The sequence below is a fragment of the Cyanistes caeruleus genome, chromosome 5, assembly GCF_971803275.1.
Source record: "Cyanistes caeruleus chromosome 5, bCyaCae1.hap1.1, whole genome shotgun sequence".
Taxonomy (NCBI): domain Eukaryota; kingdom Metazoa; phylum Chordata; class Aves; order Passeriformes; family Paridae; genus Cyanistes; species Cyanistes caeruleus.
In genome coordinates this window covers 31,676,740-31,694,012 of record NC_141705.1, presented here as the reverse complement: position 1 = coordinate 31,694,012, position 17,273 = coordinate 31,676,740, and the positions used below count along the sequence as shown (strand labels likewise).

At 36.7% G+C, this 17,273-nt stretch overlaps 1 protein-coding gene and 1 long non-coding RNA gene across 33 annotated transcripts in view; one reads left to right on the top strand and one right to left on the bottom strand.

Annotated features, from left to right (window-relative positions):
- LOC147653021 (uncharacterized) overlaps positions 1–17,273 on the top strand; it is an 84,705-nt gene that overhangs the window by 33,018 nt on the left and 34,414 nt on the right. The gene's annotated exons all lie outside the window — the stretch shown is intronic.
- Positions 12,361–17,273, bottom strand: part of SORBS2 (sorbin and SH3 domain containing 2) — a 183,735-nt gene continuing 178,822 nt past the window's right edge. For all 29 annotated transcript variants that reach the window (XM_086889030.1, XM_086889037.1, XM_086889025.1 and 26 more), the window contains 2 exons: positions 15,142–15,248; positions 12,361–14,383 (listed from right to left, as the gene is read on the bottom strand). In XM_086889030.1, the coding sequence (XP_086745156.1) occupies positions 14,322–14,383; positions 15,142–15,248 (169 nt within the window). In that variant the 3' untranslated portion in view covers positions 12,361–14,321. The remainder of the gene's footprint in view (positions 14,384–15,141; positions 15,249–17,273) is intronic.

Sequence of the window (17,273 nt, the reverse complement as noted above, 5' to 3'; positions counted from 1 at the left end):
ATAGTGTGTTTTGATTTGTAGGAACTGAACAACATATTAGATGTATTCATTTAAAGAGTTCTTTCCTGTGCAGTTTGCATTTTCTTTTTCTCTGAACACTGGCAATGTCAAATATTGAGATTACAAATCCTGCAGTAGAAAATATTTTTGAAATATAAGAATTTCATTGTCGGGTCAAACAGTGTAATCAGACCCTGAGTTTTCAGTGTCAAAAATTATGCTTGTATAATAACTAGTTCACTGGAGAGATTCCTTCCAAATTCCCATTCTGAAGTTACTGATTTATATCTTAATGTGCAGTTTTACTTTTTGGGTGTTGTTTTTTTTATTTGGTTGTTTGTTTTTTTAAAGAAACCCAGGTTTGGGATTGCTTAAGTACCTGTAAAGTTTGTTCATGTTTCTATACTATACTGAAATTTGCTCATATGTTCCTTCTAATCTTCCTAGATATAGGTAAGGGCAGGGTAGATTTAACCTTTTTCTAGGCAAGTGATTGCTCTCAGTTTACGTGGAAATCATATGCATATCTGAAGCTGAGCTCTCGCTCAAAGAATGATTTTTTTTCTGCCTGGTTTACTGGAAGGGTGGCTTGCTCTCCAAGGTGCTGTTGCTCTGGAAAGCAATTCCTAGATCTGGTTTTATTTTCTTTTATTTTCCCAGATTCAGCTGGTTGTTGTTTTTTTTTTGTTTGTGGTTGTTTTTCCATCTTGGTAATTAGGGAGGGGAAAGAAAAAAAGATTTGAAAGGCAGTACTGACTTGATGCTTGTCACATAAGGCTATTTCATAGTTCCTCTTCAGTGACTGCTTTTTAAAAGTCCTTCACCCACAGTATCTGTATGTATTTTTTTGGTTTATAAAAAAAAACCTAGAGTACTTCTGTTTTTACATGCTAGACCAAAATGACCAGCTGAGCTGGATTGAAGCCAGTGCATTTTATCCACTTTCCTTTCAGTAAAGAACATTTTCTTTTTTCTTGTCTGGTTTTAGGGCATCATATTTTCTTTCATAATAGTTGTAACTATGAAAATGTATTTTTGTATACATGAAGCAATGTGCTGTTTCCCCCTTTTTTTTTTTTTCCCTTGTGTCTTTGAAGCTTCCATATTAGAAAACAAGTATTTTTACTAATTTTCTTGTTTTGTACTGTAGGATCATTGGTGTTACAACTCTTCTTACCTGCAAATACATATCCTCTGAATTTAATGGTTGTGTTATGAATTTTTGTCTAAACTGGCCTCCTCAGAATAATGATGTAGTCTTTTGGTTTACAGTATGACTATCCAAACGTTTGAAGCAGACTTTTGCTTTCCAGATTAATATTTCATTTGATTTTTGTGCCAAATGTCATTTTTCTATCCAGTGCAATCTGGAAGAGTACAACAACCATTTTCAACCTGCTTCCTCCCCAAAAAATTGAAGGAGAGAAGAAGCTATGTCAAATTCCTTTGTGTCACTCAACGTTTTGAGATTTGGGAGCTGGGGTTGCAGATTAGGCATTGGAATGGTAGCATGGTACACAGATCTGTCATTGCACACCATGACACTTCTCTAGCTTTGGACAATCGAACTCCTGTGCCCATGGCATGCCATTGTTTTCCATGTTGCAAGCAAAAGACATTCTTCTTACCTCACGTCACAATGTTTTTGGGCATAATTTTCTTATTTTTTCTCCCAGTATGTCTCTGTCTTGATGGAAGAAAATGTTTTCCTGACAACTTGGCAGACTGAGAGTTGGAGAAAAAGGTTTTAAGGAGCGAATGTTTAAAACCAATTCATCCTTCTGTAAACTCATGGAGTACTCTGTTTCAGGCTACAGAACCAGAATAAACCCTGTACAGGCTGAAACAAACAAAAAACCCCCAAACATTCCAGAGTCCACTTTTTAAGTCCTAAACCTCCTGTCTTACTTCAGAGCTTAGTCTGTATCATAATAAACTATATTGGACTTCATTGTTTGTGGTGTTTAGACAGCAACAATCTAGGATGCTGAATGGAGCCTGAAAATCACTTGCACATGTGGAACAGCATGTACTGAAACTGGCTGTCCAGAGGCGAAAGGTCAGAGTGTTCCAAACTGCACAGCCTGTTTTCTGTTTCAAAACTCATGGGTATATGGGAAATCTTTTTATAAGAAATACTACTTATTTTAAAAGAGTTCCCAAGGCAATAAGACTGATTATATACAGATTGTAGTTTTCCCTAATTCCATTGTTAGGGAACAGGAATGATTAATAATTTGAATCCTGGTGAATTTACCAGCTTTTGGTTACAAATTAGCAGTACCCTAAGTTTTCCTGGCAAGGCAGAAATCCTCTCTCATTTTCCTAGGTGACAAGCACCTCTCTTATTCTTCTCATGCATCTAGAAAAGAAGGGAGGAGTGGAGCTCTTGTCCTTTACCCCTCTCCCAGGCATTAGAAATTCCTAGGCTGGAAATACATGTGAGGTGGAGGACATTCCTACAACTCCTCCCTACCTGCCCCAGCTTTGCAAGTGCTTTGAAGTAGTGATTTAGGTCAACTGACCTCTAATGTTAAACTTCTGGCTATCATTTTTACATAACTCTGGTATTTTTCTCTGCTGTTTAGATTCTGAGTAGCAGACTGAAACTGATAAGCATTTTCTTAGTTTTTTTTGTATGCAGATTTGGGAAGTCAAGAATGCGTGGGGTTTTAGGGTTTTTTTTTGTTTGTTTGTTTTTGGTTTGATTTTTTTTTTTTTTTTCTTTTTCCCATATTATTTAACTTTCAATGTTAAACATAAATGGTAATGGTATATTTGTTCCATGAATACTGCAAAAATGGAAGATGTAAACATCAATTTTTTTCAAGAAGTGTCCTACTTACCAAGTGAGGAGTAGGTGTCTTAAAGCCTTTTAAAGTGCACATTAAGGATCTGTCCTAAATTAACAAGCCAGTAAGTGGAAAGTAATTTTTTTTAATGAAATGATATGTTTCAGAGGTGTTTTATAAAATTCTAAGCAAATTGAAACACATTGAAAATAGAAATGAAAAGATTTTATTTTCAAAAGTTTTTTTAATTATAGATGTGATTGGTTTTCATCTTAACTGATTTTATTCCCCCTGTTTTTTAATTTTAAAAAAATGTAAGGGAGGAGTTGGGGACATTTGTAAAATAATTAAAAATATTTTAAAAGAATCTAAATGGAATGAGATGCTGATGTCACATTAAAGTATTAAAATTACTGCTTACTTTAATTCTGAAAACTCATGTCTATACCCTATGTTTGCAGCTCTGTGTTTGCAAACTGACCTATGCATATATTGACTTGCAATCTGTGTTGCTAATATTCTGATTATTCAACTCATTTTCTGAAATGTTGATTTTGTCATATTATTTCAATTTTGCCTATTTTGCAGGGGTTTAGATATGGTTATGACTAGGAAAGAAATTTGTTGTCCTTTATTGGTTTCATTGCGAGCCTGATGTAATGTCACCTCATAATTATGGCTCCTGCCAAAAAAGTTGCAAAACATTTCTCAAATTTTGTGCTTAATTGCTGCATTTCTCAAATTTCACAATTAATTTTATGTGAGTTAAGATGTTTTCTGAGAGGCTGTGTTTTCCTGTTGTGTATGGAAAAGGGCTTGCCCTTCAGTTCTGACAGCCTGTAAAAGCTCTGATGGAGAATTTTAAAGCTGACCGAGGAAGAAGTTGTTCTTCTTTTCAGCTCATTTACTCATCAGTGGTTCTGCTCCCTTTAATAGCTGCAGTCAAACGTCATGTCCAAATTTGGCAAGCTGATGCCTTTTTTGTTTAAAGTTAAAGCCCATTTTGGCATTGGAAATGAGATAAGCTCATTTCAAAGGACTGAAGTTGGAATGAAGTTAACAAGGCTCTGTGCCAGCAGATAAGTCCAGTATGCTTCATAAATTAACATGCTGGCACTAACATAATTTGTTGAACAACGTAAGCTGGCTGTTACAAAACTCTCTGATGTGTTTGCTGTTCAACATTACCTGAAAAAATAATGCACAGCAGTTGTTAATTTTATAGAACCTCTTTCATGAAGCATATTATAGAGCAGCATTCAGGAAACAGTCCAAATACTTCATTAGGTGTGCAATGACATGTACCTACAGGAACGATAACATACCACTTCAGACACTCAGCACTGCCTCTATTAAAGGCAAAGTGCTATTTTTTATTTCTATAATAATTAGTCCTATTTCTTAATTTCATGTGTGATTTTATGCACTTAGCTACGTAATCTTTTATTGCTATGTGGAAACTTTCAACTGTGTCTTTTCAAGAGAAAAGCTTGTATTTATGAAAGGGATAGTGAAGAGATCAAGTGATGTCAAGACACTTATCTCTTGTTCTTTTCAAACCTTAGGTGTAAAAGGTAAACATTTACCACCAGATTATTACTGCTTGTGTCTGTAGGCCAAAATACATGTCTGGATGCTGTTAGTATGCCAGTGGTAGCCAGCCATATATCTTTTCTTGTGCTGGGTTGTATGATACAAGTCAAGTATGGCAGGGCCCAGGAAAGAAGAGGCTGGAGGAAATAAGATGATTAGAACCAGGGAAATGGGCAGTAGAATGATGCAGGCAACACGAGGCCTTCCAAAGAAGTAGGTTAAATTGTAATTTAGCAGACAGCAGTAATTTTAGATACTCAGACACTGTTGGCCAACTGTGTTTCAGACATGATCCATTCAGCTTCTCCTGTATACATGTTCCTTAGACATTGCATGCTTTCTTTTCAGACATGTATTTTGTAATTTCTATTCAAGTCTCATTCATGGGATATGAATTACTGTATCCATGCTATTCATGGACTAAAACTGGCACAAAATGCTGTGCTATGTCCATTCAATGTTAATTATAATTAACCTTTTTCTGCTCCTTATCTTATGAAGATAAAAGGTTATAGGCAAGTGAATGTACTGGAATTACGTATGCTGCTACTGGAGAAGGAGCTGGTTCTATTCAGTAGCACTAGATGTAACAAAAATTTCAGAGAATTTTGCAAAACTCAAGACTAAGAATAGATCCGTAGCAAAGCTTGTGTGACTACAGGAATCCATCAGGCAGGAGGCAATAGCAGTGCTTTTTGAATAGCATTTTATCTAAAAAATATTAGATGACAAGTGAGAACTTCTTAGAGTGGTAAAACTGTCAATGAAGATCCTGTCTATAGTGTATGTCCCTCTCTATGGAAACATGCATGTGTATGTATGTTTTCTCCCTTCATCTAGTATATTTTTGTAAGTGAAAGTTATATCTGGAAATGACCTGAAGTGTCAAGAAAAGAACAGTGATTTATTGGTTAAAGAAAATGCTTATCCCTTTGTGGTTGCAATTTATACTTTATTCCTGCTCTAAGATTTTAGATTTTTTTCCATCTATGAATTTAAAAATCATTATTTTTAGACTTATTATGAATGTCTTACATTGTAAATAACAGATAATAAAAGTCTGGGATTGCTATGACTATCTACAAACTACCTTTAGGAAAGACAGAAACAAAGCGGGAGGCAAAGCTGCTCATCCTGTCTGGATCCTCTTCGGAAGTTTCTGCTAGTTTTCATTCTAAGCAGTTCTGTTTAACCACACCTTTATCCTTGGCTGTAAAATACTCCTTTTGCATAGGGCTCTTGGAATATAGCAAAGTGCTTATATGCAATATATGCAACTGTACTCCAACTGTGTGAATGCCACTGAGAGTGTGCCTGGTGTTTCCCTGGGGCTGGCTGCAGGTGTTTTGGAGGCATATAGGCAACAAGAGACCATAAGGATTTGAACCATGGTGGCTCATTCTGTATTGCTGTACATGACAGGTTTTTCTGTCAACCCCTGTCTGTGAGCTTGTGTGCTTGGTAACAGGTATTTACAGTTGTTCTGTGTTAGTCTACTGACCCAAGACCTCTATCTGGGAAGCTTAGGAAGATGGGAAAACAAAAATTCATTCTGCCTTAAACCTGAAAAAATATATGGATTTTTTTTCCCTAAGTACAGAGCAGTCAAGTGTCTCTTCAAAGCATGTGTCAAACCTCTAGATCAATACCTTGACCTATTTTGTGGTCTCCCAAGAGATAAGACTCCATACACAAACAAATGATGAGATCACATGTGAGATCACATGTTAGGTCATAGTCACTTGTAGTCCAAGTGCCAAAACTTCTAGTATTTTTCTCTTAGAAACAGGCATCAGAATGTCTTTTAATATACACTTGTTATCTTATGTTCCATAAAGTACTGTATTCAGCATCTATTTTTCTTTCGCTTTGTGGCTTGGCTTTAGCATTTTAACAGCAGTTGCTATGGAAGGGTTAGCCATGTTTATTGGGTCATGACAAACAGCAACAGCTGAAAGACAAATATTGTATTCTGTTTTAAGTATAAGGTGGGCTCTGAGCCAGAGATTAGCAGCTTCAGAATATAGCTAGCCACAAAGCTGGATCCTTGGGTCCTGACGCACTCTCCAGTTACTCAAGCAGAATGCTTAAATGTAGCTAGAGACTGTAAATATTTTCCCCATTACTATCTTGATTAATCTCTTTCTGCTTTTTTAAAGGACATTGGCAGCTTTTTCATGTCCATTAATTAGTTTTTTATCAGCAAAAGAAAATACCAAATGAAAGTAATTAATTATGTATTTCACACTGTGTCCTGACTGGACTTCTTGCTTGATTCTGATCAGTGAATGTGTGGATAAGTGCACCAAATTGAGAAAACATTTCCAAAACTCTCTGTATTGTGAAAAATTATGAACTTCAGCAAGGATAAAAACATCAGAAACTTAAGCAGGACAAATTTCCCATTCTATCAACATGTAAGAACTGTATATGAAATAGTAGATGTGAAAAATGTCAAACATGCATATCCACAGAGAGTCTTAAAATTGGTATCCACTATTGCTATACACCAGCATGTGGGGAGTTAATATAGCTCATACCATAGCTGGGAATTTTTGTTCTTGAAGTTTGCTGCCACTGTGGAAATCCAGGCCAGAATATGTGTGTAATTCCTCCATGGCTTTTCAAAGGGTAATCCTCATTCTACAATGTAAAGTAAATCCTGGTGTTTACAGGTGGTGCTTTGAAATATGAGTAAACTCTCCCTACAAAAATCTCTCTGGAAATAAAGACCTGGAAGCAGTTTTGCTTGCAATCCTTACCGAATCCCTCCAGCTAAAAAAAAATCTACCCAACAAACCAAACATCAAAAACACTGAAAACTAAAAAACTCTTCAGAAATGAAAAAAAATGTCTCCCTAAGACTGATTTTTTTACCCCCTCTTGCTTGTGTATTACATTTCAGCAGTTTCTTGTTTAGCACTTCTCAGAGCTTAAAAGTAAGGACTTGCTAAAGTCCTCTTGCTTGAGGGAATGCCATAATATTTAAAGTCAGGATCTTCTAACCACCTCCAGCCCACGTGCTGTGGGAGCTGTTAGCTAACATTAGTTTTATGGCCTGATGCAGGAGACCTCGTCTTTGGAAGTTCTTGATTTCAGCAATGATGCAAAGATGCTGAGGTGTTTTGGTAAACCAACAAAATTGGATAAGGCAAGAGCCACAATGTCAGGCTTGAATGGAATAAAACAGAATTGCAGTGATTTTCAGTAGTAAAATGTTCTGTATTCCATGGATGTCTGCCTTTCCCTCAGTAGTACTTTTGCCTCTGGAGCTGCCAGGAAGAGGAGGAGTGGTAGAACAGGAGAGAAAAGTAAGGTAAGTCACTGGTAAGGGGGGGTTATGGGGAGGCTGAGCAAGCGGCTTACTTTCCAGCTAGGCTTAAAACCAGGAAAGTCAAATATCCAGCTGGGTTTAAAACCAGGAAAGCCAAATATCCAGCTGGATTTAAAACCACACCCTTCAGGGTGGGCAGGCCCATAGAGCCTGAAGGATTTCTTTGGGCTTGCCGTAGCTGCTTTTATCTTCCCCTGCTGATCTTACTCTTGTCTCTTTTCAGTCTGGTCTGACTAATTGTTACCTTTCTAAGGCTTTCCTGGGGAGCTATAATTCATGGAAGCACAGGATGTGTGTGGTGAAGGAAGAAGCCTGACAAGGCTGGCTCCATAACATGGCCAGGTATCCTGTTTCTAGGGTCTGAAACAGCTCTCCTTGGTTTTGTCTGCCTCTGATGTCCCAAATACACTGCTCCTTCTTCACTAATAGCCACCCAGCTTCTCTGATTTTGGTGTGTTATCTTGTGTATTAGGGTTTTGGTTTTTTTGTTGTTTTTTTTTTTTTTGGTTGGTTTGGTTGGTTTTTGTGTTTTTTTTGTTGTTGTTTTGTTTTGTTTTTTTTTTTTGAGTGGATGAGGTTGAAACATCTGCTGTTACTGTATCTGAGGTACAGGATGTACCTTTGAATGTATGTCCATAAGTGACACAATTTTTTTTAATTTAGTGGTGTTTTCCCCCCTGCATTAAAACAATGTTTAAGACCTTAAAGGACCAAGGACATCTTAGCATGACTGCTGTACAAGTAAGTTGCAGGTTTTCTGCCTTGAGGATTCTTGTCTCAAAGCCTGCACTCTTTTTGGCCCTGCAATGAAATAGATAAACAAAGGAAGTGTGTGTTGCAAAGAATGGAGAAAGTCTGGACAGTTAGCAGTAATTTCAGGATCCTATGCACAGATTTTATCACTGATGTGAATTGAAAAGTCAATTTTCTGTAACTACTTAAATTGCAGAAGTTTTATAATTAAAGCTGTGATGGTCAGAATTTATTATCTGATGCTGATGTAGGTTTGGGCCAATTTCTTTCCTCCACCACTCTTTTTAAAACTCCTTTTGACTGAAGTGGTAGGTACAAAAAATTTGCACCCCTTTGTAGAGTACACTTGTTTCAGAATGTTGAGTATGGATTAGTGGCTAGCAGAGGGGTTTTTTGTGTGTCCTGGGTGTTTCCCTGTGGTTTTGATGGAATATGACTTTCATACTTTCTGCTTCAGATTGTCTTGTGTGCTGCTTTATGTCTTGTACCTCAGGGCTGGCTGCAGGAGCAGTTGAAATGAATCTATAAATAGTTCCTTGAACTCTTCTATGGCATATAAATATTGCTCTTTACTACCCCAGACATACTGGGCACATTCATTTGTCCTCTTTTATGGTGTAAAGGAGGGAAGGGCTCATTCTCACCTGTTCAAATACTTCCAGTTACAAGTGAAAAAAACCCCTATCTATAACAGATGAATCTGCGGTAGTGTAAGAAAAGCCTCTGGTGGGTATTAAACCAGCTGGTATTTGTACATGTTTCACATTACAGTTTGGAACACTAACCCAGGGAAGCATGAGTTGGGTCATTGCGTGCTTGGGGTTTATCTAGCAAATCACAGCGACAGAAGCGGTGTGATGACCCACGTAGAACGACATGTTCAGGCTCCTCAGCGTTCCCCATCTGCAGTGCTGGTTTCACTTGGATGCTTAACTCAGGGGTGAGGGAAAGAATCTCAATGCAAATGACTGAAAGCTTGATTATTTTAATAGTGCAGTTTATTTCTTTGTTCCTTAAGTGGCACTTGTAGAAAATCTTGAGATAATGTTACTCCATTTTATATTAATGTAAGGCGGCCAAAACAATCTTAAAGGACCAGACACTTTAAGATAGTTAAATAGCAAATTACTCTTCCAGTCACTTGGAGCTAGAGCTTGGCCCCCAAAGTGGACACAGGCGAATACTGGGCCCTCTCTTGCAAAGGGAAACTGGCTTATGAGAGACAGAGAAGTGAAACCCCTCCTTTTGGAGGGAAGTATCAAGAGCCACTGCTTGTAACTCTGGTAATTCTTTACTGGTAGAAATAAATAATTACATTATTCTTGGGATGTTTTTAAAGTGTTTTACTGATTTATCTGATGGATGGAAAATGTAGGAGGATTACTTTGCTATTTGTTTATGTGGGTGATGAAATAATGGCTTCCAAGTTTGTTCTTTGTGTTGGCAGCAAGAAACATGAATTGTTGAGATGTGAGTGTCTGTACTGAGGATAGCAACACATTTCGTGTTGTCAGTCAACATTTCCCCCCACTCCCTGCCCTCGTGTCACTTGTGATGTAATGCCATTCTGATGCAGTGGAACCCTCTGGGGTCCTGATTTGTAATTAGATGTGACATCATGATACAAAGGTTGCTCAAAAAATTGGTATGGGATAATTTTTATAGGTGTTAAAGCTACTTTAGTAAGAATGTTTTCTACTTTTTTGTGGTATAAAACAAACTTAGCACAAAATTTTGCTCCTTTGTGACTCCTGAGGAAACAAAATCTAAAAATCAAAAGGCATATTTCTAAATACACTATATATGGGATTCTCATTGATGCAAATGAAACAGATGGGAGTCCTGGGTGCAGCTGCACAACGTAACTATTTACAGCACATTTGCACTCGAAGTTGTACCTGCAGGACTTTTCAGGTTCTTCCCTGCTTTCATCACCACATATTGACTAGAAGCCTCTGCTATTTTTTTTTATGTTTCAGAGGTGACATAAAACCCATAAATGAGAGCCTAGCAGTCACCAGTATCACTTTCTTTGGTTTAATTAGTTTCTGACTCAGGGAAGTGCAAGCAGGAATTAACTCATTATTTTGTTTCAGTGGATTTCTATCATTCTGCATAGATATGTATAAAAATATTTTTAATTTTCAAAGGAATGTGACTTCACTAGGTGGATGTGGACAATAGATTATATTGGGCAGTCTTTATCTAGGACTTGGGAACTTTTTTTATCTGGCCATTACAGGGAGAATAAAAGTAAAATGACAGTTTTTGCATCCAGTCAAATAAATGGCATGATGTTGATTATTGATACAGCTGCAGAAGAAAGGTTTATAAAATTCAGCATCCCTATTTACTGTGTATGGATAAGGTAGCAATTTACACTGTGTTGGTCTGGCAGTTCACTGCTCTGTGAAATGGATGGATTCACGTATTGAATCACGTATGATTGATATTTGCTTGTTGCAACAAGGTGTTGTGATGGATAAAAGAGGTTTTTTAAGCTAACTTTTCAGTTAAGTATTAAAAAAAGAGAACTATCTGCTTTGCTCTGTTGGGGGAACAGTTAAAGAAGTGGATTCTGGTGTCTGTGTGCGCTCACACTTTTCAATATAATAAAACAAATCCAAACTGGATATTCAGTTGTTCTAGTGCTTCTTTCTTGTGCAGTTTTAGTTTCATGTTAACAGAGAAATTATTACCAGTACTGTGAGGTCTGTTGACTTCAAAGGAGTTTGCTGTTAACTGGAGCCAAGGCAGGGTTTCACCCTGTAACTATTAATGCTGTAAGGGACTATACTTAGCAATGACCTAAGGTCTTTCTAGAGCTACTGACTTCATGTTTCCAGCTTCCCATGGGCTCATGCACTGCGTTTTCAAATGCACAGGAAGCACCTCGTGTTCCTGTCCGGGTTCTGTACATCAGCATTTAAAAGGCAACTAGTAAATACCAGGCATGGCAGAATGACACCATGCTTTGCTTTGGCACGGGTGACAGAATGTGAGACCTGCTAGGGTGACCCTTTGCTTAGTCTGGGATATAGATCACTACCCTGAATTGCTCATGCATTAGTCGCCCTGGCTTGTTGGTGTGTTATGGGCTTTCTTGTTTTAGGAAGCCTTTGCCTCGACAGCAAATACACTCGCTGCAGGCTAGGGACTGAGATCACCTGGTTTTTAGGGATGCTGTGGTTATGTTACCTATTTGTCTGTAATGTAGTGCAACTCTGCAATAGACTTGATTTTATTGCACTGGTGCTGACTTTTTTTCTTTTCTGCAAATCCAGCTGCCAACTCATAGCATTAAAAGCAAATCCTAAGAGAAATCAAGAAGCACGCTACATATGCTGACATGAGAAAATTAATCTGGTTTGATACATAATTTTTTAGAAAAACAAGTGAATATTTGAGGCTTTTAATTGATCCGCTTTCATATTTTCCTAGATATTAAACTAGCTGGCCTCTAATTTCCCCCATCTCTTGCTGTGCTTTTAGGACAAAACATCCCTACTCGTGTGGGGTGTCCTTCATGGTTTTATAGGGGCTTATCCAAGGAAACTCATAAATCCTTTAGTTTGTCCCTTAAATACTGTAGTTGGGATTTCAGCAGACTTAGCTTAATTGAGTATGCTTGGTTTACCTGGATATATTTAGCTTAATTGAGTATGCTTGGTTTACCTGGATATATTTAAGTATTTCTCTACTTTTTAACTGAAAGATTAAGACTACAATCTTCTCCTGAAATGTCAATGGCTTGCCATTCTCATTACAGTGTGTGGGGTGGGTATGTGTAGGTACAAGGTGTAATTGCATATAAGCTTGAAGAGTTAAGCCCTTTGCAATACTTAAGTGATAAGTTACTTGTATTTGGAGAAATGATGGGGGAAACAGTTTTGTACTCCAAGCAAAATTTATTAGAAGTCTATTCAGGAAAAAAAACCACAGAGACCTTTTGCTTGTAGGAATTCAAAGTCAGTTACCTGAAAGCCAGGTATGAAAACCCTGCATTTTCTAAAATCAGATACAGAGTAGAAACAGTACTTTTTAAATATCACAGGCAACAGATATTTAAGTCCTCAATCATAAATGGCATCAAAGATAGTATTAATCTCACAGCAAAGCTGCATGCAGATCTAGTTTAAAATTGAAAGCCTTTGAATATAAAGCTTTTGCCATGAAATCTGCAATAATAAAGGTATGCTGCACAAAGATGTTTCTTTACCTTTGCCTTAATGACCTTTCTCCGTAATAAAGACATATGTACATTTAGATTTGGCTGGTAAACCATATTTTAATTAATAAAATTTTGCATAAAATGCTATCTTACAGAATTGCACTATCCAGATGTGCTTATGGTAAACAGAGCAAGAAAAGAAAAACGCATTGAAATGTTCTGTATGTGAAGAGGGCAAATAAGAAACTTAATCTTTTAAAAATCAACAACCGAATGGCTCTGTACAAAAAAGCAAAATTATATACAAAATGCTACAGAGACTACATACATTTTGATAATTTTGATCCTTTTCCCATGAGAAATGCAGCAGAAGCTTTTGCCATCTGTAAGGTGCCAAAGAAACCAAATCCGAATTTTTATTTTTATAAAGCCATAGTCATTATCATTCTGTGCCTTAATTTCATTTGCTATTTATGCTTACCTTTGCTTATGGAAAATGTATGTTTCAAACACTTGTTCATTCACACAAAAAACCCAAACCCAACACCTCTAAAATATATCAGTTTTAATACTTGTGACTTTTTTCTGTCTAAATTCCTAAAAAGAATGTGTAACTTGGGTTTCATTAACATACATACACATATATAGTGAAATAAATCAGTACATGATGCTTGTGAATATTTTTCAGGTGGCTATGTTAGGAAAGAAAAAAAACCAAAACCCAACAACCCTTTGCACTAACACTGTTTATCTTCCTGCTTCTTTAATTTCCTGATAAGTAAAAACACTAACCTCTTATACTTCATGGTGCTTACTATTACAACATTTTGATTACAACCATTTAATATCAGACATCAATAGCAGGTTTTTATTGTCTATGCTTACAGCATTGTCTCGCTTTTCCTTAAATCCTCTTTCCCAAATCTTTCTGCCTTTTGTACTTCTTACCTTTTAACAGAAAAAAACTACATGTTCACTACAGTTTTTCATGAGGGAAAAGACAAAAGATTTAGCCAATACCATTGCACCCATTCAGAACACTTGCAGTTCTTCCATTTTTCACTTTGCTTCCTTGAGATTTTACAATCACTGTGCATTTGTTACAGCATACAAGTGCAGGCAAAAAAATCTATATTATAGTTTGTCATACATTGTAAACCAGTACAATAGGCAAACCCGTGACACAGCAATGTGGAAGCAACAAATGCTGCCAAGCTAATAAGAATGTGTAAAATCAATTTTTTAAAAAATAGTAAACAGCAACTTTCCTCTGTATTACATGCATGCTGAAAAAAATCCCACCAGACTTCATGGTAGTACCACGAATGTTCAAACCAGGAATAATTTCCCCCCTTTCCCCCTACCCCCCATGGCAACTCATCTGTGTACCTGTCATCAGGCTTCTCCTATTGTGTTTCACATGAAAAGACTTTAAAGCAGGGAGTATTTAAATGTTGAAATGATTCCTCTTGTCTCAGAAAAGCTTAGTTATTCACACTGTGGTCGTTGCTGTAATACTGCTGGAACGGTTTGGCGGGTGGGATGGGATGAGGATGAACTAGATGGCCTCTATTTGAGACTGCAAGCAAGAAAACAGAAGGCCAGCGTAGCATGTTTTCTAGCAGCTTTATGCAGATGTGTTGCAGAGATGCAGCATAAATAAGTAGAAAAAAAAATTTCACAGCCTCTTGACATAGTTTCCAGGGAAAGTACCAAAGAATTTGGTTCTTCTTGAGGTTCCTGAAATTAGAAGCAAAAGATGAAAGATGGGAATAATAACAGAAAATCACTATGTAAGCATGGCCTTAAAATTTTTATGTTTAATATTGCACAAACAGAATGATCTACAGTTCCTTATGCTATATAAGTTTATTTGTGAGGTTTAAGAATGTGTAACTGCAGGAAGGGAAATGCAAACAAAGAGGCATATTTGATTAAATTGTTAGGCCTGATTAAAAGCTGTGCTAAAATTCTTGGTACATAGAAATAATTTAATTTCAACAACATAAATTGTAAATAATGTGAATTTTTTAAATATTAGGGGCTTGTCAGATGATTAAGTTAGCTGCTGTATGCATGAGGGTTTATGAAATGATTAAGCCACTGTATCTTGGCCTGGTTATGAAATCATCGTTTCTTCAGTAATACTTCGGTTTCACAAGTGGTCAATGCTGTGGATGTGTTCATGTGAGAAGGTTTTAAGTTACCTGGCATTTATAAAGAGAGGCATAATACACAGTCCATTTGTGTCCCAAATGACAATGATGCTGTATAACAATCCAGAGGTGTGTGTCAATTTGTGTCTATCAATTTTAAAAGACAAAAGTGTAAAATCACCCGCTAGTTTCAGTGGATTTTGGTTGGGATTTCTCCTGATAAAGCCAGGTTCATGTTTATTACACTACATGCCAAAAATCAAGTTGATTAAAAGACACTACACAAAGAGGGCAGCACAGGTCAGGGGGAAAAAAAAAGAAAGCAGCCAAATTAAAACATACCCACAAACCATCCATCATCACATTTTTCCATCACATCAATGACATCTCCCTCTCTGAGCTCCAATTCATCTTCGTTCCTAGGAGTATAGTTATATAGAGCCTGAAACCTTAAATAGGACAAATGATGCATTTTAAAAAGAAGAAAGAGTTCCTTGCACTTTTGCTCAAGTAAAGGAGCTGGTTTAAACATTAAGAAGAAACACTTGCAAAGAGAGGGAAAAAGGACTTTTTTTTGCCTGGTGGACTTAAGGATTAGGAATTTATAGTAAATAAAACCTTCATTAGAAAGGCAGCTCATGAGACACTGAAGACTGGGTTTAAAGGCAAGCCTGATGGCTCCTCAACCAGTTGTTTCAAAAACAGATTTTTTTTTTTTTTTAAACATTTTCTTGTTATTTTATAGTTCAGTCACCAAACAGAGCACTTCTAAAGGAGAGTCTAGATGTGCTAGCCCTGTAACCTTCCATGATCAGCACCTAACACTGTGGTTCTACCTTTAAGCTCTGAGAAGCCAGCAGCAGCACAAGCAAGGGTACCCAGGACAACAGCTCTCATGCACTGTCATTGTGGATGGGGGACCTCCCTGGGCTCTTCAGTGGCTACACAGATAAGCCATCTATCCCTGAGAATGAGGGAGAGGCCTGAATCAAATCAGAGGACATATGGATGGAAACTCAAAGAATATTCAAACCCTGAGCCCTGCTTCTACACCTGGCCATAATTGCAGATTGCAGGATGTAAGGTGGATAAATGGTAAGAGGTGTGCAATTACTAAATGCATTGTATTCCAGTTCTTGCCAGCTTTTAATTAAAGTTTTTTCAATTGAAAGAATAAACTCTGACTAGGGGGAACTGAAGGTTCTTGGGCTGACAGTCCACAGGAAGATTGTTACACAATCCTGTGAGTCCTGCAGAGTCAGAATTGGCCTTTTTCCCTAAGCAACTGTGCCTCATAACTGACTGTCTAAAAAGAAGCAGGGTACCACTGCAGAAATTGGGAAAAGGATATAGTTTTCATTTTAGATTACTGAAGCAAAATGTAATTGTATCCATTCTTTGTTCTTAAAACAGTTCACTGAGTTTTTAACCTTAATACCATAATTACACTTTCCCCAGTAAAAACAAGATAGCTTGCTCATTGATGTGTTTATCATTCCAGCTAAGTTTTCATGACTTAAATAACATGTTTACTTTATTAAAAAATTCCTGCTCCTGAAAGCTCCGTTTGAAAATCCTATATACAGACTGGTGCGAGGTTTAGTTTAATGATGTCATCTTGAATAAACTACACTTATTTTTCACATTGCTGGTTTGGAGATTAGAAAATAAGAAAATGTTCCAAGAAAAAAAAAGAAAAAATTAATTTAATTTCTCATCACTGGCAGTCATCTTCCCAAGCCACAAAAGTCTCTTTTTATATTTTAATTACACTAACAAAATGGAAAGAGACTGGTTGTTTAAGCAATTACCTTTAGTAATTTATGTAGCAGGAGTAAGAGCAATCTGTGCAATAAACTAAGTGGCAATAATATTTTCTGTTATGCTTATCATCATTCCAGGAAAGCAGAGCTATGGTGATATTCCAAAAAATAATTCAATGCAGCTTCCAAGGGGACAGGATTTGCAGATGTAATGTGTCATCAATAGGATTCAAGCCAATTACTCAAGTACAGTAACAAGAACTTCCCAATGAGCACTCTTTGTACTTGAGAAATTGAATTTTAGTAATTTCTAGATAATCCATTTAAAAAACTTCTTTGTAGTAATTTCATTCTCTCTATGCTAATCTAAGACTTTTGTCAGTATGAAAACTCTACTAGCATTTACAATACTGACAGAAAACATATTCAAGAGAAAGAATGGTTAGTTAGCAATTTAAATATATTTCTATTTTTCATTTAATGAATCAGTAACTTTAGTCATGAACTACATATACTATCTTGAAAAAAATTAATGAGACAATTATTGATTTCAAAACTGAGTTAAGTGCTCCAGTACGCTCAACAATACCAACAGGAAGTTTTGGTTTTAAAGAGATTAAATATCCAAATCTAATTGTATCTGTAGTATAGCTATTTGGTAACATTTTAACCTCTCTTTTCCTTCTACAACTGACTAATGAAAACTTAAAA